Genomic DNA, 26,303 nt, shown 5'->3' on the forward strand with positions numbered 1-26,303 from the left:
TCCTGTTTCTTTGCATGTCTAGTAAGCTTTGGTTAAAAACTAGACGTTTTAGACAATGTAGTGTAGAAACTCTGGATTCTATTTAATTCTTCTGGATGCTGTTCTTTGGAAACTTGCCTGGACTTAACCTGCAGACTCCCTCCTCTTGTAGTGTGCAGTCACTGGTATGTCTGTTCAGTTTTCTTTTCTTTTTTTAATTCTTATTTTTATTTATTCCTAGGGGTCACACCTGTGAGATCAGACACATTTCTATCAGGTCAATCTCTCTAACTCTTTGCAAGGTCAGTAGAATCATTCCATACCTTTCTGTTTTTTTCCTTGATTAATCCTGGAACACTTCTACTTACTTCACTTCACTGCTCCCTTTTTCCCCACAACTTTTCCACTAGGCTTCCAGTAGACAAAAAACAAGAAACAAGCAAACTAAAAACTCAGCAGAGAAAAAAAAAAAAATCCTATCAATCAATAATACCTTCAAATTTGCCTTTCTAACTGAAATGTGAAGAGCCACCAAGAGAAATGAGAGCTGACTATAGGCAGGTAAAGGATTCAGGAGGTAAAAGGTGGACCATAAAAAAGGCAATAATTAAAATTGCCCATCCCAAAATAATTAAAACTAGCCATGGACAAAGGAAAAGGAAAAGAATCTATGGATTAGAAGAAGGCAAAGGAACACCTCACTGGAAGTATATATTATATGCAATAGGAAAACAAAGAAAGTCATACTGTTCATTTTAGTATAATTCATTATTACGTGATGCAGTAATGAAAATATGAAAGTTAAAGCAGCTCTGCCTCTGCTACTCCCCTGACCTTAAGAATATATAAAAGAGAATAACTATTTAAATCACAAAGTTGTCTTATATAGTAAATAAAAACATACATGTAAGAAAGCACTTTGTAACCTGTGAAGTCTTTTAAAATAATGCCAAATTTATTTAGATACAGAGAACAAACAGGTTGTTGCCAGAGGGGAGGTGGGTGAGAGGATAAGTGAAAAAGGTGAGGGAAATACAAGATGTACACACTTCCAGTTACAAAATAAATGTTACCTGTATGAAATGTACAGTGTGAGGAATACAGTCGATAATTATGTAATATCTTTGTATAGTGACAATGGTAACTAGACTTATCGTGGTGATCATTTTCTAATGTATAGAAGTATCGAATCATTATGTTGTACACCAAGAACTAACATAGTGCTGAAGGTCAATTATACTTCAAGAAACAAACTTAAAGAAAAAGGTGAGGAGTGGTGAGAGCGGGAGAATTGGATGAAGGTGGTCAAAAGGTACAAACTTCTAGTTGTAAGATAAATAAGTATCAGGGATATAATGTACAACATAATATAATTAACACTGTCGTACATTATAAATGAAAGTTGTTAATCAAGTAAATCTTGGGACTTCCCTGGTAGTCTAGTGGTTAGGATCCAGCACTTCCACTGCCGTGGCCCAGGTTCAATCCCCAGTCGGGGAACTGAGATCCCACAAGCCACGCAGAGTGGCCTAAATAAATAAATAAATAAATAAAGTAAATCCTAAGAGTTCTCATCACAAGGAAAATTTTTTTTTCTTTTTCTTTTATTTTTTATCTACATAAGATGATAGATGTTCAATAAACTTAATCATTTCATGGTGCATGTAAGTCAAATCATTATATTGTACATCTTATACAGTGCTGTATGTCAATTATATCTCAATAAAACTGGAAGAAAAAAATAAAATATATTACACATTTTAAAAATAAATGAAAAAGACAAATTTTAGACTAGACTATTAAGGAATATATTCTCTCACTACATAAGCATTAACAGAGTTATGAATTATTAATTTGGGGCAAATGTAAACATACTTAAAAAATTAATGTCTTCTGATATTCTTTGAAGAAAACTTCTATCTATCAGAGGGTAATAATAATGTTCTTATTTTTCTTGGGGAAAATAAATCAAACATTTGGAAAGCTCTAAAGTGGTTTCTTAAAATTGGTCACTCCTCTTTGGAGACTTAATTAAGAAAAAAATTCCCTCTTGAGATATATCATCTTTGCTCAACTTTGAACATATGATTAGCTTGCACAGTAATTTGTAAATCAGTTAGCTTCCCACATATCTTAGGAACGAACTAGTTCAAAGAATAAACATATTTTCTGTATTAACAAGAAAGAACAAATTAACTTAGTTAATGCACAAAGAATTAAATTTGCACGCTATCAAAATTTTTACCCTAAAAATTACCATCAATAATCTAGTTTATTTTAAATTTACCAAAACAGTTGGTTTTCTAATTCTAAGTGTTGATACCAGTTCAACAATCTTAATTATTGTAAACTAATTGCTTTGGGAGTTACCATTTTTCACTTCTACCTACAAAACCTGCAGACTGATTTACCCTCCTGCTCAGGCTGACCAGGCCACAATGACGTACATGAGACCCAGATCAAAAAGCAAATGCCTATGAGAGGCAGGCAGTTAACCATAGTTGAATTAAGCAGGAATGACTGGGAGCAATGATGACCTGGACAGATCACACCCAATCTAAAGGCACAACCAATACTCCGCTCAGCCAACTATTTTGCTCAGGCAGTTGGCCCCCAAGCTGCTAGATCTTCCCATTCTCACAGAAAACAGAAATCTGGATTTTGATATAAAACACCTTCATTTTTAACTATTAGCAACTGGTAATTTAAAACTGGTAAGAATATAGTTTTAAACAAAACATCTGTGGGGCTGCCAGTTTGTGGCTCCTGTATTCTTCTTAAACACCTGCAACCTTCCCTGCTTCGCTTTCTCATTATTTTATCCCCAGCACCTTCTTCTCCAGAATAACCAAGCCTAAAGAATACGGAAAAGGTTAAGACATGGAATAAAGAAGCTAGACGTTGTTAAAGGGTACAAAGTTGGAACTAGAAGGGGAACAAATGCTGGAGATCTAAGGCACAGCATTGTGATACGGTCAACAATACTGTCTAATATACTTCAAAGTTGCTAAGAGGCTACATCTTAAGTCTTCTCAGCACAAAAAAAGAAATGATAATTAGATGACAACAGCTAACCACTACCAATGATAACCATACTGCAATACATAAATGTATCAAATCAACAGGATGTACACCTTAAACTTATACAAATTATACAACAAATATATCTTAATTTTTATTTTTAAAAAAAGGAGCTAAAGAATACCAAAGCTCAGGAATCCTGTTACTAAGCTTGAAGTAAACATACTTCAGCTTAAAAAGTATGAAAATCAGAGCTACTCCTGCAGCCTTAGTGGCTGCACTTCAACTAGTGACTATATCCACTCGGCAAACAAAATCATAAGGCTTCTTCAGCAAGCGTGGAGCGTAGAGCAAAGCCAAGCATTTGCAAGAGCTTGGAAGCCAAGTGGACTGGAGCTGGAGACCCAACTCTGCTACTTGATTGTTACCTCTACCTTCTTATCATTTAAAAGCTAATGATATCATCAATTCTAGAATGCTGTTATGAGAAATAAATAAAATATTATACATAAAGCACCTAGGCTTGGTGAATAACCTGCAGATGACCAGTGCTTAATAAACGGGTGCTAAATATATTGATGTGGCTTATTATAATCCTTACAACTTTGTACTTTGGTAAGAAGAAAGCACTGGAGAGAGAAAAATTTCTGTCTCAGGGCCTATCTGTGTCAGTTGGTGTACATGTTCTCCCTGCTGTCTTCCTCCCTCAGACAAATTAAAAAATACTCTGTATTTAGACATTATTCCATTATTCTTATGATCAATGAATTTCAAGTGGTTTCTAACTCTTGTCCTCAGGCAGGAATATAAACAGAAGATATAAAAAAAAAATTAAGATGTCTGGCATTTTACTGGAATAAGGCCCTAACTCTTCCCAGTCAAGCCTTTTACCATTGTATCACCATTCAGTTTGCATTTTTCTTAATATATAAAACAGAGTACAAATTGTGATAAAAGCCACCTATAGAAGTCAAGTTGTAACCTCCACTCAAATATAAAAATACTTCAGTGGCTGTTTTGTTGGGTTCTAGTGCTTTAGGCTCAAACTCCCTAACACAGTTTATTTGGCCCTTCCCAGTGCAACCACCATTAATCTCTGCAGCCTCGTCTCTCCTTCCTTTCTGCCAAGCTCTCCAAATACACTGTACTCTATACAATGTATTCCTGTACATGCTGTTCCTTCTAACAGGGACACACTTTTTATAAAATCTGTATCTTGCAATAACAAATTAGTTTGGGATCTTTTAAAGAATATTTCATTAATGTTTAAGATATGTTGTATTTCTAACGAGCAAGATTCTGCTGAGAAGTTAAACTGAGTTTGCACTTCCTGAACAAAACCAATCTCTAGAACTCCTTAGGCTGTGACAATTATAGTAATGTGTTTAGAGAAATGAATAGTGTTTTAAATAAATGGCCAAATAACTGTGACTTACTGATCACTCAAATCTAAGAATGCATTTTAATTTTAAAAACTATTATAAGCATAAGTGTAAACAAGTTCACTCAGGGAACTAATTAAAACCCTAACCGCCTAATAAAATAAAATATAAAGAGCTATAAATATTATACTGATAACACCTAAATATTCTCCATAATTCTAGAACTGCACTCTAACCAATTAAAACAAACAAAATGCACAGCATGCCAAGGGAAAGAGTCTTTAAAAGGTAGAAAATTTCACTAGAAAAAACAAAGTGCAGAAATGTCAGAATGAATTATAATGCTGAAGGATTAACTAAATGAAACTGAAAACAAGCTAAAATCCAGCAAGTCATTTTTACTTTTTAAACAGTAGATCAGGTTAGAGGGTAGAGAGGGAGGAAAAGGCAGAGCCAAGAGGACTTTTACGGCCGTGAAAACAGTCTGTATGCTATCAATACTATAATAGTAGATATATGTTATTACAAATTTGTCCAAACTCAAAATATGTACAACACCAAGGGTGAACCCTAATGTAAACCATGGACTTTAAGTGATAATAATGTGTCAATGGAGTCCATCAATTGTAACAAATGTACCACTCTGGTAGGGGATGTTGATAACTGGGAAGCTATGTATGTGTAGGGGCAGAGAGTATATGGGAAATCTCTGTACCTTCCTCTCAATTTTGCTGTCAATCTAAAAGTGCTCTAGGGCTTCCCTAGTGGCACAGTGGTTCAGAATCCGCCTGCCAATGCAGGGGACACGGGTTCGAGCCCCGGTCCGGGAAGATCCCACATGCCGCGGAGCAACTAAGCCCGTGCGACACAAGTACTGAGCCTGCGCTCTAGAGCCCACGAGCCACAACTACTGAAACCCGCGCGCCTAGAGCCCATGCTCCGCAACAAGAGAAGACACCACAATGAGAAGCCTGCACACCACAACTAGAGAAAGTAGGGCACAGCAACAAAGACCCAATGCAGCCAAAAATAAATAAATAAAATAAATAAATTTTTTAAAAAATAAAATAAAAGTGCTCTAAAAAATAAAGTCTATTAATGGGGCAGAGAGGAGGAGATAAGAAAAATTATAAATCTTTGCTAGCCATAGAAGACTAATTTTTAAACTATTATAACTAGCAGTTCTGAGTAGACTAAAAACTACATGATAAAGCTAGCATAATTTAGCTCTGGATTTGTATTTGAAATACTTTTCTTTCCACCTCCTAGTGAGAGCCCTTCGAAGCATTTTTTTTTTCCTTGGGGGGCTGTGTGAGTCTTCGCTGCTGTGCACAGGCTTTCTCTAGTTGCGCGAGCGGGGGCTACTCTTCGTTGCAGTGCGCGGGCTTCTCATTGCGGTGGCTTCTCTTGTTGCGGAGCACGGGCTCTAGGCGCATGGGCTTCAGTAGCTGTGGCTCGCGGGCACTAGAGCGCAGGCTCAGTAGTTGTCGGGCACGGCTTAGTTGCTCCGCAGCATGTGGGATCTTCCTGGACCGGGGCTCGAACCGGTGTCCCCTGCATTGGCAGGCAGATTCTCAACCACTGCGCCACCAGGGAAGCCCCGAAGCATTCTTAAGTGCTATCTCCTAACAACTTTAGACAACTTATTTAAATAAATTGTATTCACACACCCCGTCTGTTCCAACACACAGTCTCTTTTAGACACAAATTATTCACCCTCGTCAAAGGTCTACTGAGTATCTACTGCACATAGTACATTCAGAAAATATAAAAAGATCCTTACACTCAAGATCCTTCCTCTGAGGTCTTAGAATTCAGCTCTGGGAAAAGGTCAAAATGGCCCTGGTAAGAGACTCCAAGTATGCAAATGCTAAAGACAATCAACCAGCCGGTTCTTCTGTTCCCCTTCTTGGAACACTTCTCTCTTGGCTGAATCCTTCTTATCTTTCAAGTCTCAATATAAAGGCTATTTCTTCACAAATCTTTCCTGACACCATCCTGCTATTTTCTATGGCAGAATCCCACTTCTTTCATTGCTGTTCTTTTTTTTCCAATCTGTAATTACATATTTAGTTGCTTGTTTACTGGTTTATCATCTGTATCCAATAACAAACTGAACACTCTATGTGGACAAAGGCTCCACCGTATTACCAGTAATTAGCAAAGCACTCAGTACTCAATGATTAAATGAATGCGTACATCTGGTGCTCAGGAGAAAGGTCTGAGCTAGAGAGACTGGAGTAGAGGTGATAACTTAGCCATGAAAACTAGTAAGATCACCTGTGAGAAGTGTATGGGGTTAGAAGAGAACCTAGAACCAAGACCTTGAGGTAGCCCAACATTTAGAGTTTTAATAGAACAGGCAAAGAAGACTAGGATACAGAAGTCAGATAAATCAAAGCGAAACCAAAGAGACAGTGTTTCAAGGAGTGAGTATTTCAACTGCAGAATTCTGCCAAGAGGTCCAGTAAAAAGTGAACAGAAAAGGATCCATTAGATTTCACCTCATTAAGGTTAATGGTGACTTTAGTGAGAGCCATTTCAGAGCACCTAGGATCTGAGGACAAATTACAGAGTGATTCCCAGGTGAGGAAGTAGAGACACTACCTAATTGTTAAAAGTGTGAAGGACAACAGAGAGGTAGTAACCAAGAGAGATGATCCTGAACACCCAGGAGGTAAATATAATAGTATATCTGTATAGCATGAGATTCAAACAAGCAGGAAAAGCAATCCTCACAATCCTGAAAGTACACCAGCATAATTCAAACGGTCAAATAATGTTAATTGTTGGTGTTGCTAGTTTAATAAATTGTCTCCCCATTAGACTATAAGTGACCCAGTGAGCGCAGAGATAACGTATGTTTTATCCATGCCTAGGTTTCTAGGAACCTAGAACAGTGCCTGCCACACAGTAGGTGCTCAATAAATATTTCTAAGTGAATTCATAATTCTGAATACAATGTCAACTACTGGAATAGCCACCTTGATTGTCTCCTCTGATCCATTTTTTCTTTTTTTTTTACTGTGAGATGACTATGTCACATAAGCATAAACGTGTTTTTACAAATATTACTGTCATTACGCCTTACTTCCCCTACCAGACACTCAAGCTTCTTGACAGCGGAACTTCTGTCTGCTCATCCCATGACCCGCTCAGTGTCTTGCAGGAAGAAGTAAGGCGAAATAATCCTGAACCTGGAGAAATGGCTTCTTACGAAAGAGCTGTGACAGGTATTTCACAGTGATTCCAAGGTCAACCAGTGGACCCTGCCGCCCCAAGCGCGGAGAGGCCAGAACCAGCGCTCCCCCGGCCTGGAACCGCAGCTGCCGCCTCCCCGGCAGAGGGCGCGGCAGCCACCGCGATACACATCCCCCTCCAAGTCGGCCGCCGGCCTCAGTCCCCGCCCCCGCCCGGCGGTCACCTGCAGCGGCTGCACTCGGGCCTCCGCTCAGCCGGCTCCACTGGCAGTTCCCACAGGCCGTCCGCACTAGCCCCGTCCGCCTCCGCGTCCAAGGCAGTCGCCGCCGGGGCTGAGCCGCCCTCCCGCCGCTCCTCCTCGTCCGGCTTCTGAGACCTAGAGGCCCCGGGTAGCCGCGCGACGGGGTCCCTGGGTGTTCGCGCCTCTTTCTGCAGCTCCATGGCAGGCGCTCAGGTCCGACCGTCACATTGAAGCCCCGCTGCCGCCAGGGGCCGCCACAAGCTGGAAAAACCAGCCTCCGCCGCCCGGCGCCACGCACGCACGCCACGTACGGGGGGCGGGTCTCCGAAGCCCAGGCTGGAGACCCCGCCCCGCAGAGGACAAGGAATGAACCCATTGGTCTGTGCCCTGTGGGCTAGTTCACCTAGAACCCGGAAGGGAAGTGTGGATTGTCCTGGGGAGCAGGTGAGGTTAGGAAAGCGTCTCGGGGAGAAGTAAAGGAATCTCCTCTGAAAACACCTCAGGTGGCAAACTTGAATGTACTTTCCTTGTTTTCACCCCTTTAAAAGTGAAAATATGGGCTTCCCTGGTGGCGCAGTGGTTGAGAGTCCGCCTGCCGATGCAGGGGACACGGGTTCGTGCCCCAATCCGGGAAGATCCCACATGCCGCGGAGCGGCTGGGCCCGTGAGCCATGGCCGCTGAGCCTGCGCATCCGGAGCCTGTGCTCCGCAACGGGAGAGGCCACAACAGTGAAAGGCCCGCGGACGGCAAAAAAAAAAGTGAAAATATAATGGAATTCTGCGTTTTCCCCCTTAGGATGGCAGTTTAAGAATTAGCTCCGTGACCGCGCGCAGTAACAAAGACCCAATGCAGCCAAAAATTAATTAGTTAATTAATGTAAAATTTTTTTAATAAAAATTTAAAAAAGAATTAGCTGGGTGAGTGCACACAGCAGTCTCAGCATCTGATGTACTTGATCAGCTTGTGTACTTGTTTCAGGCCTACAAAGGAGAGGTTGTACCGATTAAAAGTTGAATTCACGGCTGGTCTGTTTCAGCGACTTTCTTGCTCTAGAAGGGCAGGGACCTGTGTCCTGTGTCTTGTACTTGGTATTTCTACTCGTCATCAAGCATACTGTTTTACGCTAGACACTAAACATTTGTTGAAATGCGGTTTTTAAATTGTCCGAGGCCACTAAGATCAAAGTAAGAGAGCTGAGATTTCATGTATGAGGGGAGAAGTAAGCCACAGAAAGATAACTACCTTGCCCAACTTTTTACAGCTCTGGAAAACAGCAATATAGCCCGCAGTTTTTTAAAAGCCAGAATGAACTTTACTTCAGAATGAAAGTGGCACTACTTCTTGCCCTATATCGGTGCTGATTGTTTTCATTTAATACTTTGTTACTTCTACCAACATTCATCGTTTTAAACAAAAATATTAAGTTTTTACCAGTCATATGAGCTAAGTTTTGCAATCATAATTATCTTGATTCTAGAGCTATGAAAGTTTAAATAAAAAACAAAGTAGATTTATCACTAACAGTAATAGAGCAGTATTGTATTTCTTAAAATAAAGTGTTTATCTCACTATTAAGTTTTTAATCATCTTAAAATCAAGCCTGTAGGTCTTCCCTGGTGGCGCAGTGGTTGAGAGTACGCCTGCCGATGCGGGGGACACGGGTTCGTGCCCAGGTCCGGGAAGATCCCACATGCCGCGGAGCGGCTAGGCCCGTGAGCCATGGCCGCTGAGCCTGCGCGTCCGGAGCCTGTGCTCCGCAACGGGAGAGGCCACTCCGCGTTCTGCAAAAACAAACAAACAAAAACAAAAACAAAAAGTTCAAACCAGAGATTCCTTATAAAAGTTCAAGCAATACAGATTTAAAGGATCCTATATGGTTAGTCACTACTCTTGCTAGACTTATACAAATAATCAGGTCAAGTTTATTAAATCTAGACTTACTTTGCAAACAAATTAGTCTTAATTCGGCTATCTTTGTTAACAATTAGGGTGAGATTTTAGAGAGAATAGTTACGTTTCAATTAAATTATAATACATACTTGTAGATATTAGATTTTTTTGCTATTAACTTTCCTTGAGGTTTTGTAATTTACCTAAAAACTAGACTGAATTTTTTTAGTTTTCTCCAATATCTGGCCAGAACTCTCTAAACTAACTTTTCCAATTTCTTCCCATCCATTTGACTTGGAATCACTGAGACCTAAAACTTTTCCTGAAGCCCTGCAAACTGAAGCTAAACGACTTGATATAAACTTCAGAGAAGTTGCCACAACAGCTTATATTTAAATAATCCTTGTGCCTGTTACTGTATGTCACTCAGAAAGTTTACCTGAACACCCAATGACATCATCAGAGACGTTTCAAACTGCAAAAGATGCTTGGACACTGATATCTAGAAATTCTCTTGACTGACTGCCCCCTGGGCTAAAAAACTGGTTTATAATCTGCTCCAATTCTTAACCTATGTTTTTCTTTTGTTTCCATAGAAGTGCCTCTTATTAAATACCCGATTCCTTGCACCATAGATCTGGCTTTGGGAGCCCAGATGCATTACTGAAATGAGATACAACTGTTTAAATGACCTGTTCTCAGAACTAAGAAACTGGTTCAATGAAATGGAGGACTCTGCTAACCTGTTCTCTCTCTCCACTGTCACCAGCTCAGCTTTGACTACGTGAAACTTCCAGGGAAGTTTCAGAGGAGAGAACTGTTGGAGCCCAGAGTAGGTTGTGCAAAGTGTGCCTCAAGGGCATATTGATTATTTTGAATTAAAATTACTTAAGAAACAGCGAACACAAGAGGGACACTCTGACCTTCCTGTCTCCCTGAAAGCAGGAAATCAGTGTTTCATGTGAAAGGTGCACCCCTGCATCTGGAGGTAGAAGGACACCCTTGTTGTCAAAGATAAGGAATTCCAGCCTAGAAGCCTGTGTAAACAAACATTGTTACTTCTTTAATTTACTACCTCAAGCCAAAACTCTGTTTAGATTCTTCACTAATAGGGCATTCAAAACCTACACTTCATTGTCCTGTCAATTCCTCACAAAGTCACCTAGCAAGTATAAAAAATGCCTGCTTTGGCCACTTCCCATGTCTCATTTCTCTGAGACCTCCATGCACATGAATTAAAATTGTTTCTTTTTCTCTGTTAACCTGTCTGTGTCAATTATATTATTAGTCCAGCCACAAAAATTCAAGAGGGGTAGAGGGGGAAATATCCCCCTCCCCAACTGGTTCTTTTTGGCTGGGCCTGAGAATTAAATCGACATAAGACAGATCAAAAGGAGAAAAGAATACAACTTTTTTTAATGCAAGCTTTTTGTCACACGAGACCCTTCATAAGGAATAAGATCCAAAGATATTATGACACCGACTTGTTTTTATATTAGGTTGAACGAAGAGGCAGTCGTGGAAAAGTGACTCAACTATGTGGGCAAGCTAAAGGAAGATAGGAATTATTTTAACAAAGTCTGTTTGGATGATAGCATTCTCTTGATCTTAACTTCCTGTCCTTGATGATTAGAATGTACCTTCCTTCTGGTATAGGGAGGATATCTTTCACATAGGAATTTCACTTACTGCTTTTAGGGAAAAAAAAGTAAAGTCAGAGTGTTTGTCTTCTATCTGCAGTTTTTCACATGGCTTTAACTCAAAGGAGTCAATATGCCAGAGAGGCATATATTTGGGGAAGCATGTTCTGAACTCATCCCCTTCCTCTATCTTCAAAGCCAGTAATGGCAGGTTTTGAGTCCCTTTCGTGGTTTGACTCTCTCCTGCCTCTTCTTCCGTAGTCACATCTCTCTGACTCACTCTCTGCCTTCCTTTTCCACTTCCTTTTCCACCTAGATAATCCAGGATAATCTCCCTATTTTAAAGTCAACTGATTAACTGCTTAATTCTATCTGCAACCTTAATTCCCTTTTGCTGTGTAAAGTAACATAGTCTCAGGCATAACACCAAGGAGTGCAGAACTTGAGGGCCAAAATCTTACCTTCCATATCTGCACATCTAAATCTATGAATGCAATTCATACAAACTTCACATGAAAAAGAAAAAGGAAAAACACATACCCAAAGTATTACTGATACTTACACCAAGGTACTGGGATTAGAAGTCTCTGTGTGAGTGTGATTTTCCTCTATCTTACAAATGTTCTGCACAATGACCATGTAAACCACATTTTTAGAAAGAAGAATTCAGAACATTAACAACTAGATATCAGAATATTAAATGGTATGATTAGTGGCAAGTAATATAAAGTGGAAGATGGTTTCTATTAATTCCATTCCTTGTTTTCCTTAGGCTACCTTTCCTTAAGACTGTATTTTTGGGTCTTTTTTATGTGAATTAGTAGTGAGTCTAGTGATTCTTTTATTTAATGCAAGTTCCCTAAGTACATGTGTCATGATTATTTTGACATAAATTGTTCTTAAGTGACCCAGTTGATGATAGGGAGATGATTGCGTTTCCCTCACCCCCAAGTCACTGGACCCTTTGGTTTTCCTCAAGGATCTACTCTAATTTTTATATTTCCTGACTGTGCAGTTATGCTTTCATATTTTCTAAAAATCCTAGGTTTACTTAACTTGGAAATTTATTATCCCTTATCTACACGTACAACTTGGATCCTCTGCTCACAGGATTTTTTTTTTTTTAAAGCATCTTGTTTGCTTAGATTTGTTTGTTTTACCAATTAGTTTTGGAGACACTCATTTTTACATTTTGAATTAAATATCCCTGCATAGAGTTAAATAATTAAAATTTATAAATCCAATTCAGATGACTGGCAAATTTTTTAACTTAACTATTTTTATGGCCAAGAATTACCTCAATTATTAGAAACAACTGAGTTTTAGAGCAGGAAGGGAATGTGAAGATCATCTAACACGGTGCTTTTCCAGCCTGTCTTACATGGGAATCAGAGGAAGAGCCCCACCCAAAGCCAATTAAATCAGAGCCTGGAAAGAAAGAGGGAACCCCAGGCATCAATATTCTTCTTGCAGCTTGAGTTGAAAACCACTGATCCTAAGATCCAGCTTTTTACAGATGCGGAAGCTGAGGCCCAAAGAGGGGAAATGGCCAGGTAGAAAGTTTAAAACTCCTGACTTCTAACCTAGTGAGTTTTCCCCTGACCTTGTTGTTCTCAATCTTTGCGGTGTCAGGGAGCAGAATTCGCCACCCTAAAATGTCTCTTTAGCATGCAGATGATTTCAAGCTGAAAAAATGATCAAGGCCCAAGACTCAGGAAGAAACTTTGATTTTCCCCCTAACTGCCTAAAAGAATGTAGGTAGGGCTTCCGTGGTGGCGCAGTGGTTGAGAGTCCGCCTGCCGATGCAGGGGACACGGGTTCGTGCCCCGGTCTGGGAGGATCCCACATGCCGCGGAGCGGCTGGGCCCGTGAGCCATGGCCGCTGAGCCTGCGCGTCCGGAGCCTGTGCTCTGCAACGGGAGAGGCCACAACAGTGAGAGGCCCGCGTACCGCAAAAAAAAAAAAAAAAAAAAAAGTAGGTAGATGACCTGTTCCAGTTACAGATAACTAGGAGACAGGAAAGTCTGCTAGAATTCCTCTGTGTCCCATTGACTCTGCACGGCCCGGCAAACATTTGTCTGCCAAACATTTGCTTTCCTACCTAGAAGTCAATTTCCTTCTCCCCTTAGAAACCCCAAACCGCCACCTCCAACACGCTCCATTATGTTCAGCTGAAAATGGTACTTAAGGTGAGAGTTTCAGCCATTTTGGCAAGTTACTCAGTTTTCCTGAGTCTCTCTCATGTATACGTGTTATTAAACTTTCGTTCGATTTTTCTCCTGTTGATGTGCTCGTGTCAATCTTAGACCAGCCTGAAGAACCTGGAGGGTAGAGGAAAATCTCTTCCTCCCAGACAGGGATGCTTAGAACCCTCTTTAGAACATTCATAATTACTTGATAAAGCCCAAAGTTCTACCTCCAGCCTAATGAAGCAGAATCGGTCACTCCCTAGGTAGTTCAGATGAGCACCAAAGTTGAGAATCATTGCATCTTACCTAAAGTGGTGATTTTTCTCATAGGAAAAGAACAGAACATAATCATAATTTCTCTCCTCTATATTTTAAAATTGTCAGTCTATGCTTTTGTTGGGAGATATATATATATTTTTTAATATACTACAATCCTATTTAAGGGGACATTTTCACCACAACAATAATTTGTTACCACTGTTGAGGAGGGAGAAATTTTCTCTACCCCTCTTGAGTTCTTGTGACTGGACTAATAATAAAATTGACACAAGATAGGTTAACAGGAGAAAAACAAACAATTTTAATTAATGCGCATGGAGGTCTCATTGAAACGGGATCTAGGTAGTGACCAAAGCATACAGCTTTTATACTTTTGAGACGAAGAAACAATAAATTTGTGAGGAATTAAGAGGACAAAGAAACTTGGGCTTTGGGTGCTTAATTAGTGAAGAACCTAAACATTTTGTCCTTGGGGTAGTAAATTAAAGTAGTAACAATGTTTGTTTATATAGGCTTCTCCACCCTAAATTCCCTATCTCTGGTGATAAGCGTGTCCTTCTATCTCCAGATGCAGGGAATGCACCTTCCATATGAGAAATTTATTTGCTGCTTTCAGGGACACCCTGAAATGACATCCTGTATGTTAAACAGTCTCTCTAAGGGGATAAAAAAAATCTCAACCTTGAAATTCCTTGAGGAAAAACACCTCCTGATAGCTGTGAGCTGCAGGGCATCTTGATCTAACAAGTCATCTGTTGGCAATACCTCATTTGAGCCAATAACGAAAAGGCATATGCCCCAACAACCCTAGTTCTCCTTTTAATTTTCTCTGTGTTTTGAATTGAAGTATAGAGGGAAATATGAACTTTGCTTAAAAGCAACCTGGCAATTATGTTCTGCTCTTCATCCTCAAATATCCTTGAGGGAAAATGTTGCAAAAGTAATTATTAAATAACTTTTAGTTTTCAAAGTTGAAGTTCCAAAACCAGTATATAGAGTCACAATCCTTGAGCAGAGAGAGAGGACAGGTTTTGTTCATCTTCCTTACTCAAAGCAACAACCCTGTATGTGAGCTCCTATAGCAACCTGCTAGGACCTTAAACTCAAGACCTGTGCCTTTCATCACCCTATTCTTGATGTACTGAGCCCATCCATTAACAAGGAGCTTCAAAATGGTTCTAGAATTCATCCTGAGGTGAAAATGAGAAAGGAAGGGGGCAGGGCACAACCTTTAAAAGAATGACATAGCCAGAGGATACGACATAAACTGGTTAGAATCAAATTGGTCTAAGATGGTGGACAAGCTGACTTCCACTAGACCTTGAGCCTCATTTTACGCTCATTTTAATACATTAGCATATGCTAAATGACACATCCACAGGCACCATGACAGTTCCGAGGCTGACCATAAAAGGCAGTAAAGTGGGCGGTGGCCCAATTCCTGGAAATCCCCACCGCTTCCCCAAAATATTTGGAATAATCCTCTCACTCATTAGCCTGTGAAATTACCCAGCCCTATAGAAACTGACAACCCTGTACCCTGGTGCCTCTCTTGCCTTCTAGGATGGCCCACACTCTGTGGAGTGTGTTTCTCCCATGGCTTCTCTCACCTTCCAAGATGGCCCACTCTGTCTATGGAGTGTGTATCTCCCTGAATAAACCTTTCACTTTACTATGGCTCACTCTTGAATTCTTTCCTGCGAGAAGCCAAGAACCCACATTTGGCAGCTGACTCACCTGAGACCTGGGAAGTGACCATCCTCTCCAGCCCCACTTTCTTTCCTGCAACAAAAAATGGAAACACAGGGGCTTCCCTGGTGGCGCAGTGGTTGAGAGTCCGCTTGCCGATGCAGGGCACACGGGCTCGTGCCCCGGTCCGGGAAGATCCCACGTGCCGCGGAGCGGCTAGGTTCGAGAGCCATGGCCGCTGAGCCTGCGCGTCCGGAGCCTGTGCTTCGCAACGGCAGAGGCCACAACAGTGAGAGGTCTGCGTACCGCAAAAAAAAAAAATAAAAGCATGGAAACACAAATCATCATCATGGAATTATGGAATTCTAGAACCGCTGGGCTCCTCAGAGATGACCTTCTATAATCTATTTATTTTATAGCTAAGAAAACTGAGGACCACACATTTTAAGTTACTAATGAAAGACCTGTCAGCAAGGCAGTACTAGATAGAGCCGAGTCCTTACTTCCTTTCATGTGTTTTCTTAAAGGTACTGTAGGGGAACAAAATTTGCCACCCCAAGATGTCTCTTTGGCATGTGGATTATTTCCAAGCTGAAAACAATGAAAACCCAAAAGAATCAGGAAGAAATTTTGACATTTCCCTTAACTGCCTAAAGAACGCAGAGGACCTATTCCAAGAAAGAAACTACCACTGTAGATAACTATAGTGTGAACTAGGTGTAGTAGACAGGGAGGAATCTAGCAAAGTCGACTTATTAAAATTCCTCTCTGTGCTATCATCAGAAGACCACAAATAACAAATGCTGGAGAGGGTGTGGAGAAAAGGGAACATTTTTACACTGTTGGTGGGAATGTAAATTGGGGCAGCTACCATGAAAAACAGTCTGGAGTTTCCTCAAAAAACTAAAAATAGAACTACCATATGATCCAGCAATTTCACTCCTGGGTATATATCCGAATAAAAGGAAAACATCAATTCAAAAAGATATATGCACACCAATGCTCATAGCAGCATTATTTACAATTGCCAAAATATGCAAGCAACCTAAGTGACCATCAACAGATGAATGAATAAAGAAGATGTGGTACACACACATACACACACACAAATTGCTCTCTGTGTCACACTGTCTCTGCCTGGCCCAGCAAACCTTTGGGGGATTAGTGATGGGAGTAACTGAGTGATAATGCTGTCATCAATTGAGATAGGGAAGACTGGGGTGATGAACATGTTTGGGGGAGACGGGTATCAAAACAGGGTGCCAAGAATGCTGTTTTGTCCATGCCATGTTTCAAGTACCAACATTGAAATTAATATAGAAATATCAAGTATGCAGCTGGATATAAGAATCTGGACTATGAGGGAGAAGACAGGGATAGAAACATTAAATATGCTTCTTTTCCTTCCAGTTTTATTGAGATATAATTGACTTACAGCACTGTGTAAGTTTAAGGTATAATGATTTCACTTACATTATGAAATGATTATCACAGTAAGTTTAGTGAACATTCATCATCTCATATAGATATAAAATTAAAGAAACAGAAAAAATTATTTTCTTGTGATGAGAACTCAGGATTTATTCTCAACAACTTTCATATACAATATACAGCAGTGTTAATTATATTCATCATGTTACTAAATGTGCTTTTGATTTTAAAAAAAAAAGATTCAGCTATACCCTAGAAATACCAGGGGTTTGTCTGATTTGAGAGGGAACGGCAAATAAAAAAAGCCATCACTGTACTATATGTCGCTTTTACTATAGCCAGCTCCATAGATCTTTTCCAATCCCTTTGATTATATTATATATTTTCAAGAGGCCTGGAACATGAAGGTGGGCATTTATGCTTCTATATCTGTTTTTAGTTTATTGTTCGGGAGTAGGGCTGGTAGTGAAAGGAATGGAGAACACATGAACAGGGAAAAATCTGATATTTCTCAAAACAAATGTAAATTATTGAAATAGCATATATATGACTTAACAGAACTAGAATTCTAAATAAATATCTTTTGAATTTCATTATAATACTAAGCTCAAAATTTCTGCAAAGATGAATGTGCTATAGCCTTGCCACTGACATACCCCTTTGAACAGTTCAAATACAGCAGCATTATATTGAATTCCATGCTGAAGCAGATGATACTATAGCAAAGCCCTGGTGTTATTTCTGAAATTATAACTTACATTTACATAGCACTTTACAATTTATAAAGTCTTTTTACCAACATTATTTCATTTTGCTTTTCCCTACAGCCTTACAAAGTAAATAAGATGTTTATTTTTATTTCTATTTGCCAGATAAGGAAAAATGCCAGCCTCTGAAAATGAAATGGTTTGTCTAAATTAAAATGGCTATTTTAAATTTATTTATTTATTTTTGGCTGCGTTGGATCTTCGCTGCTGCACACAGGCTTTCTCTAGTTGCCATGAGCGGGGGCTACTCATCGTTGTAGTGGGCGGGCTTCTCGTTGTGGTGGCTTCTCTTGCTGCAGAGCACGGGCTCTAGGCGTGCAGGCTTCAGTAGTTGTGGCACGTGGGCTCAGTAATTGTGGCACAGGGGCTTAGCTGCTCCGCAGCATGTGGGATCTTCCCAGACCAGGGATCGAAAAAATAGCTATTTTAAGTGACAAGACTGTGTTCAGAAAACAGATCTTCTAACTCTGAGGCTGTTTCTTTCTGTGATACCATAAAACTTCTTTAATTTTTTCTACACTGTTGAGTGGATATTTATTAATCGTTTCCCCAATTTCATAATAAACAAAATTGAAATAACTTAGAGTGAAATGAATGTCTTTACACCATGAAATTATATCGGAAAGAGCTAAGATTAGAACCTACATTTCCTAAGTTGCTGTTTCTTAACTAATCCATTAGACATTCACTGATGATTCAGCTAGAGATGTTTACCACTGTAAATCATTTCTACTACATAAATGCCTTGAGCTAAAACCTATGAGCAAAATATGCCTGGCAATAATTCAATTTCTTACCACTTTTACTACATTTTTTTCAAGTTTTCAGAGATAATTCATGTTTTTAAAACTTTCTTGAAAGAGGAAGTTTAAAAATCACAAACTTGCTGAAGCAGTTGTGGCTGTGACCAAAAAAAAAAAAGAGGAAGTTTAAGAAAAAATGTACAAATAAATGTTAGAATATCAGGTGTTAGGATGCTTGAGTGGACTCATTGTGGCAGTCACATATGGGAAATCTGACATTTCACATGTTCCATTTTGAGACCTGTTATACACAAAGCCCCTATTCAATGAAAATCACATTATATGGGCATATCATGGATGACTTTTTGTAGTTTATTTTAGAAAAGATGTGAGTACCATTTAAGACTAGCCCAGAAAATCGTAAGTTGGAATTTTCTCCTCTAAGTATCATGTTTCTCTTCTAAAATATCTCTCCTTTTTTGTACAAAATCATTGTCAAATAATAGCTTTTGAATACAAACTCCAGAACTAGAACTCAATACGGTAACATCTTAGATGACAAGAATTAATTTTGGTCTGAGACATATGGTTTTATTCACAATGACTTGTTACTTGCCCTGGAAGTACTCCTATACTAAAAACACATACATTGACCCACACCTGTTACATAAAACAGGCCAATAGTTGAAGACCAAAAAAATTCATATTTTTCTATACATGTATTTAGCAAAACCAAAATTATTCTAAGACAATATAATCCAATGATGTGAAACATCAGTGGTGTATATAATCCAAAATAGTCCATAATTTCCAAAAAGGAATTTAGGACATGCATTTTAGTAAGACATGGATATTTGACATCCTGAGAATTCACAACTCCTTAAAGAGATTAGGTTGTATTATGAATACTGAAGATCTAACTAGACAGGAGCTAGGGTTTTTAAAATTTTTTTCGGCTGCACAGCCTGCAGGATCTTAGTTTCCCAGTTCCCCAGCCAGGGATCAAACCCATTCCCCCTGCAGTGGAAGCATGGAGTTTTAACCACTGGACCACCAGGGAAGTCCTAGGAGTGAGGTTTTATATTCTGGCTCTTAACTACAATATTTTCAAACCAAAAATCATGACGAATTATCTAAAATAGTCTGAAATCAGTCCTGCTCTAGGTAACCCGTGAAGGCTAGCCAACACGCTTCTAGCTCTTAACCCAGTTTCCTGCCCCCATATCCCAAAGTCCTCTTCCCAAAGACAGAAACTGTTGATTCCCTGCCTGGCCCCATGCTTTGCAAACAGTGCTGTCTTTCCTTCAGTGGGACAGTTCAAAAGTTCTTTTTTATTATGCTTTTCTGTATTTTCTAAATTCTCTATATAAGCAAGTTTAAAAATCAGTTTTTAAGAAGCAATAAAAATATTTTTAAGGGATTTAAGGATTACGAGTTCAATATGCAAGTGATTCAGTAATAAGTGATACCTGGTCTTGCCCTTTGTTACATCCTAGTTCTGATTTCCAATAATGATCACCATTCTCAGACCCTAGGCCTTCCTGGTTGGGAACTCTATTTCCTTCCCTCCACTATCACAGAGGGCTTAGAGACCTTCACTGAGACTGCTTCTTGCCACTCTCATTCCTGAAACCCATTAACTGCTGGCTTATTTCCCTCTTACTGCTTGCTATAACATCACTTTCAGGTCACTCCTTTTACATCTGGTTAAGCCTTCCTGATGGTGACCACTTCTCTGGCTCACCACTATTATCTGTTGTCGTATCTCCTAGAGATTAAGTTCTGTTAAGTCTTGGGGAGGTAACAAACAGATGGCCCATAGGGCAAATTTGGCCCAGTAACAGTTGGCTTGGCATTATCAGTATTTGAAATTTTAAAAGGTGAATGTCTTTAGACCAAAAATATGTTCTCTGGTTTGCCACAGTCTCCAGCACTCCCTATTGTATTACACCTGCCCCTTTATTAATTTGTTTAACTGCCTGAGACTTGAAGTTATTTGAGTTAGACGTCTAGAGAGAGAGCCCCTCCAACAACCATTTTTTTTTTAAGATTTTTTTTTTTTTTAACAGAATCTTTTTTAAAATTTCATTTATTTTGGGCCATGTTGGGTCTTCGTTGCTGTGCATGGGCTTTCTCTAGTTGCAGCAAGTGGGGGCTACTCCTTGTTGCTGTGCATGGGCTTCTTACTGCAGTGGCTTCTCTTGTTGTGGAGCATGGGCTCTAGGTGCACAGGCTTCAGTAGTTGTGATGCGCAGGCTCAGTAGTTGTGGCTCGTGGGCTCTAGAGCACAAGCTCAGTAGCTGTGGTACAAGGGCTCAGTTGCTCCGTGACATGTGGGAACTTCCTGGACCAGGGATCGAACCCGTATCCCCGGCATTGGCAGGCAGATTCTTAACCACTGCGCCACCAGGGAAGTCCCTCTCCAACAACATAACAGAGCTCTCATCATCATCCCAGCTGGGTTCTATTTACCCAGTACCTCAAAAGAATGTCTAATTCCAAGTCTCAGTTTCTCTTAGTCTTTCTGGCTCCATTGATACAAGTCCATTGTGTGAAACGACAACACCATCTCAGATGCCAAGAAAGTAGGGGATGTAAGGGGTGACATTTGAATGCTACTCTGGAATTATTGACTTGTACTGCAACCCTTGTACTACATACCTCCAAATTACAGATGCACTCTGAAAAAAATCTAAAAAGGAACTCAGCAGAAGAAGGAAGCAAAGAACAGCCCAGATATCCATGAAAATGAAAATTCTCACTATTGATGTGAGAATTAACCACACTTTTTGGTGAACTAAAAATGAGTATCACAAACACGGATGTTCCTTGCTGGGCCTCTCCATGTGTAGTAAGTCAGGGCTCCCTCCAGAAAGTGCCTTCAGACCTATGCCCACATCAGCTAAGTATTCATGCCTGCATTCCATGCAGCATATTAGGAATTTGTGGAATGCTGTAAAGCATTTCGTATCCATCTGGGGAAGATTTGGAGGGGTAAAGAGTCAGGATAAGTGGAACAAAGAAGGAGAAGTCATAGATTCCATACGTATGCTAACACATATATATGGAATCTATGACTTCTCCTTCTTTGTTCCACTTATCCTGACTCTTTACCCCTCCAAATCTTCCCCAGATGGATACCTAGGGGTAAGATGGGAATAAAGACACAGACCTACTAGAGAAGGGACTTGAGGATATAGGGAGGGGGAAGGGTAAGCTGTGACAAAGCGAGAGAGTGGCATGGACATATATACACTAACAAACGTAAGGTAGATAGCCAGTGGGAAGCAACCCCATATCACAGGGAGATCAGCTCGGTGCTTTGTGACCACCTAGAGGGGTGGGATAGGGAGGGTTGGAGGGAGAGAGACACAAGAGGGAAGAGATATGGGAACATATGTATATGTATAACTGATTCACTTTGTTATAAAGCAGAAACTAACACACCATTGTAAAGCAATTATACTCCAATAAAAATGTAAAAAAAAAAAAAAAAAAAAGAAGTCAGAATGGCATAAGAAGCAAGCCTGAGTGGAAGTAAGGAGGAGGGAGAAAGGAAGGCAGGGAAGCAGGAAGGTAAATTAACAGTTTATTGAGCATGTACTAGGTACCAAGTGTGCTCATTCCTTTTATACACATCATATTTAATATTCACGCCCCCTTAAGTTCAGAGAGTTAAGGACTTACTCAAGGTCACAAAGGCACAAAACAACAAACTTAGACTATAAAGCCAATTCTAACTCAAAAGTCCACTCCCTCTTCCTAACACCACAACTCTCTCAATGATGATTTATTTTAACCAGTGCAGCAAGCAAGTCTTAAAAAACAAAATTCAACTGAGTACATTTGAAGATCTAATTGGCTTTATTAGGCCACTTAGGAATTGGGCAACATTCCATCTAGCAACTGGAAGGGAGCTTGGAGGGGTTGTATAGATGGGGCAAGGAAGCTATTAGCAAAAGAAAGGATTAATTTGGGGCCAGGACATCTTTTGTCGGGGAGAAAGGAAAGGTGGAAGAGTTTTATCATGCAAATTGTCTATTTCCCCTGGGGTGGGGGGGGGGATAAAGAGGGCCCACGTGGCAGATTACTTCATTGGTGCTAACCAGAAAATTCCAGACTGGTTGATTCAGCTTACATTTCTGGTGAAGATTGAAAAACTGCAATTAGGTTAGGTATTAAATCTAGCTTTGGTACCATGGGCTTTAGTAAAGTGACGCCATTTGGGGCCTGTAGTTTTTCTCTTTAACAAGAGCTAACTCAATAGTGTTTTGGGAATGGGTTGAAAGACTAGGTAAATTAAACTTTCAAAACAATCCTGTGAGATAAGTATTGTTTTTTCCTTTTTTCACAGAGTCAGAAACTAAAGGTCAAAGAAGTAAAATAACATACGAAAAGCCAACCACTTTTGCAAACATCAGCAGTATTACTTGGTGTATGCCTTAGGCAGAAGGGTCCCCCATACTCTGTTCATGTTGCAAAGAGATGAGTTAGGTAGGGTCAAGGTGAAGGGGGATGTATAACAGGACTGTGCTTCGAGAGAGGGATCCCACCCCCTGTTGCTCTCTACAGGGCAAGATGGGAGTGGACTTAGAAGCAAGGGACATAAAGTCTGGGCTTGTGCGCTGAATGGTCTGAGCTTAGGTGCCATTTGTCTGTGAACACTAGCCGTTAGCTCCTGTGGGAAGTTGGCTTGTTGTGCAGCTCTTCCCATGGGGAGAAAGGAAATCACTGGTGCCGCAAGAAGTTGTTTGAGACACAGCCCCTTCCACTGGTGAGGGAAGCAGGGTCCCCTGCCCAAGCTAGTTCATCCAGGCAACCCAGAGAGAACTTCTACAGTCATTTATTGGACAATCCAACTTCTCTTTACTCATTCACCAAAAATAGTGGCAGAACAAGGACTTAAATCATGGTCTTTTGTTTTTAGAATCCGGGTCGAAGTTGGAAAGCTAACCCTGGTTGAGTGAAAACAACAGCCAGATCCAATGGCTATGGCAAGCTCAGAACTGTTTCACGACTTATTTGCGATTTCAAGTGTTCAAATGGCAGATGATAGTCAAATAGAAAAATGACAGCATTCTGGTTCCAAGTGATGGAATCACTCATAACATCCTAGACACAGCTAAGAGCTTGAGGAGGAAGACGTCTCCAACTGGGAGAGAAAGGGCACCTCACTGACTGACAAAGGAAGTCAGGAAACCATTTCCATTAAATTCATTGGTTGAATTAAAGGGCAGCCTCATAAATAACTGTACTCTCTATTCTTCACCACAAAGGTTCTTTATGATAGAATTTTCCGTATAGACAAATATAGAAGATCAAAGGACATTTCTACTTTAAGAGGGTTGGATCTGTCCTAATAATTTTTTTTTTTTTTTTTTTTTTTTTTTTTTTTTTTTTGCGGTACGCGGCCCTCTCACTACTGTGGCCTCTCCCGTTGCGGAGCACAGGCTCTGGACGCGCAGTCTCAGCGGCCATGGCTCACGGGCCCAGCCGCTCCGCGGCACGTGGGATCTTCCCGGACCGGGGCATGAACCCGTGTCCCCTGCATCCGCAGGCAGACTCTCAACCACTGTGCCACCAGGGAAGCCCTGTCCCACTAACTTATAATATCATTTTTGTTAGTAAAATGAAGTAGACTGTATGTAATGAGTCCTACTGTGAATATTTTTGTGAATAACTACCCCACGATTTTTTTAAATTTCCAATTAACTTTTTAACTATAATTAATTTTTAATACAGGTTTCCTTATAGTGTGTTTACAGTTTTCTCTATTATATTTTCATTTTATCTCTATAGTAGCTTTAGAGTAAAAGACTTGCATTTTTCTTTATTCTCTAAAAGGTGGAGAGATGTTTTGTTATATCATGTGATAAACCGTTCTTATTAAGCAAGTACTGGTCTGAGAATGCACCTGTGTTTATTCCTTTCTATTCTAAAACTGAACCAGAGATGACAGGCAAAAAATAAGAGGCTTTCTTTTTTTAATGAAGCTTTTTTTTTTTTAATAAGTAGCTCATTGATGAAGTGATATTACCTCCTTTCTGTCTGAGATCAAAATCAGGGCTTCAGAGAACAAATTGGTGGTTACCAGTGGGGAGAGAGAAGATGGGAGGGGCAATCAATATAGGGGTAGGGGATTAATTATTACAAACTATTCTGTGTAAAATAAGCTACAAGGACATATTGTACAACAGAGAGAATATAGCCAATATTTTATAATAACTATAAATGGAGTATAACCTTTAAAAATTGTGAACCACTGTATTGTACACCTGTAACTTATATAATGTTGTACATCAACGATACTTCGATAAAACAGTTTCTAAATCAGGGCTTCAGTGTTCATTTACTCTTACATTTGCTCCTTGGAGGCATGGATCTGCGGATCAGATGACATATTGCTAAAGTACATGATTCACGGAAGTCATTTAAAGACAGAACATTCACCCTGTAAATAGATTTATTCTTTCTCTCTCTTCCTTTTATTTCCTTCCTTCTTCCTTCTTTGCTTCCTTCCTTTTTCCCCCTCTTTCCTTTAGCCTATAAGTTAACCCTTAAATAGACCTAATATTAATAATAAAATTATATTTTATGATAAAAGAACTGAGAATTTAAATATAAATATGAGAAAGTAACATTTTTCTTAATGATATTTTACAATATTTTACTTCCTGCATACAATTCACTATATTATTAATATAATATGTGCTTTGAACCTGTATATTGTAGTTTTTGCGAGACCATTTCTTGGTACTTGGGTCAGTGGGTAGGTGGGTGCAGTGTGTCTTAGACTTAGCTTCGCCAAGGCATAGCCTGAAACCAGGATTTGAGTGCAGTTAGTTTACTTTGGAGGCGAATCTCAGAAGCAGCAGTAGAGGAATGGGGAAGTGAGACAGGGAAAGGAAAAAGGAGCAGCAAAAATTATTATTATTATTAAGCAGATTACAGCTGTGGGCAACTGAGACTCAATCCTGCTGGATAACTCTGGCAGATAGGTAGAAATTGCTATTGAGTCATACCACCGAGAGCTAGGGCTCTCCCTGAGGGAGCAATAAGATATAAACATGGAATGAGGGAAGATAAGAAAGATCAGGTGACATTTGATTGGAACTATTAGTATTAGTAGAAACTCAATTTTTAGAAAGCATATATAGGTGTGTGTGTGTGTGTATATATATATATATATATGAGCACACATACACACCCACGCAGAGTGATGGCATATCTAGTGGGAGAGTGAGGTTTTGTCTGTGGGTTGACTGAACATTTTAAAGGAAAGGACCCATACCTGAGGGAGCTAAGACAGGTGGTAGTGACCTGAAATGATGTGAGAAATTCCCAAAGGGGAAACCCAGAGGGAAAGAGTTTTCTCTTTCTTTTTGGACAATATCCTTCTGGATCTCTTCTCTGCTATAAACTGGACATATTTTGCATCTTATTCAATAGGAAACTTGCCTAAGTCACTTTTCCCTTAATCAGTTCAAGAAAGCAAAATAACATTTACCATAAAATAAGCTTTTCTTCATTTTTATAAAATAAACATAAGGGACTAAGTATGCAAACTCAATATTTGATAAATAAGAGGGTTGTAGAAGTAAGAGGAGTAGCATTAAGTAGAAGATTTGACACTTTGTTTAAAAAACAGAGTGAGGTCAGCTGATTCATAGTGGCAGATAAGGTAATTCTTTTGGATCTTTTTGCTGAGGACAGCTATACCTCTGCAATAAATATAAAACATCTGCTCATGGACATCAGTGAGCTAAGAAGTCAATAAAGAGGTACTGGGTCAAGATGCAGGCTAGGACAGAACTACAGAAAATGAACCTGATATTTGGGAACACTTCTAT

General features: G+C 39.8%; 1 protein-coding gene and 1 long non-coding RNA gene across 2 annotated transcripts in view; both read right to left on the reverse strand.

Moving 5' to 3' along the window:
• Window positions 1-8,108, reverse strand: part of DTWD2 (DTW domain containing 2) — a 95,417-nt gene extending 87,309 nt beyond the window's left edge. Inside the window, exon 1 of the mRNA XM_030869824.2 lies at window positions 7,807-8,108. Coding sequence (XP_030725684.1) covers window positions 7,807-8,024 — 218 coding nt within the window. The 5' untranslated portion in view covers window positions 8,025-8,108. The remainder of the gene's footprint in view (window positions 1-7,806) is intronic.
• Window positions 8,109-8,799: 691 nt separating this feature from the next.
• Window positions 8,800-26,303, reverse strand: part of LOC115860221 (uncharacterized) — a 60,420-nt gene continuing 42,916 nt past the window's right edge. The window contains exons 3-4 of the long non-coding RNA XR_004042389.2: window positions 15,561-15,810; window positions 8,800-9,606 (exon numbers count right to left, since the gene is read on the reverse strand). This is a non-coding gene — a long non-coding RNA (uncharacterized lncRNA). The remainder of the gene's footprint in view (window positions 9,607-15,560; window positions 15,811-26,303) is intronic.

Source organism: Globicephala melas, chromosome 3 (genome assembly GCF_963455315.2).
Source record: "Globicephala melas chromosome 3, mGloMel1.2, whole genome shotgun sequence".
Taxonomy (NCBI): domain Eukaryota; kingdom Metazoa; phylum Chordata; class Mammalia; order Artiodactyla; family Delphinidae; genus Globicephala; species Globicephala melas.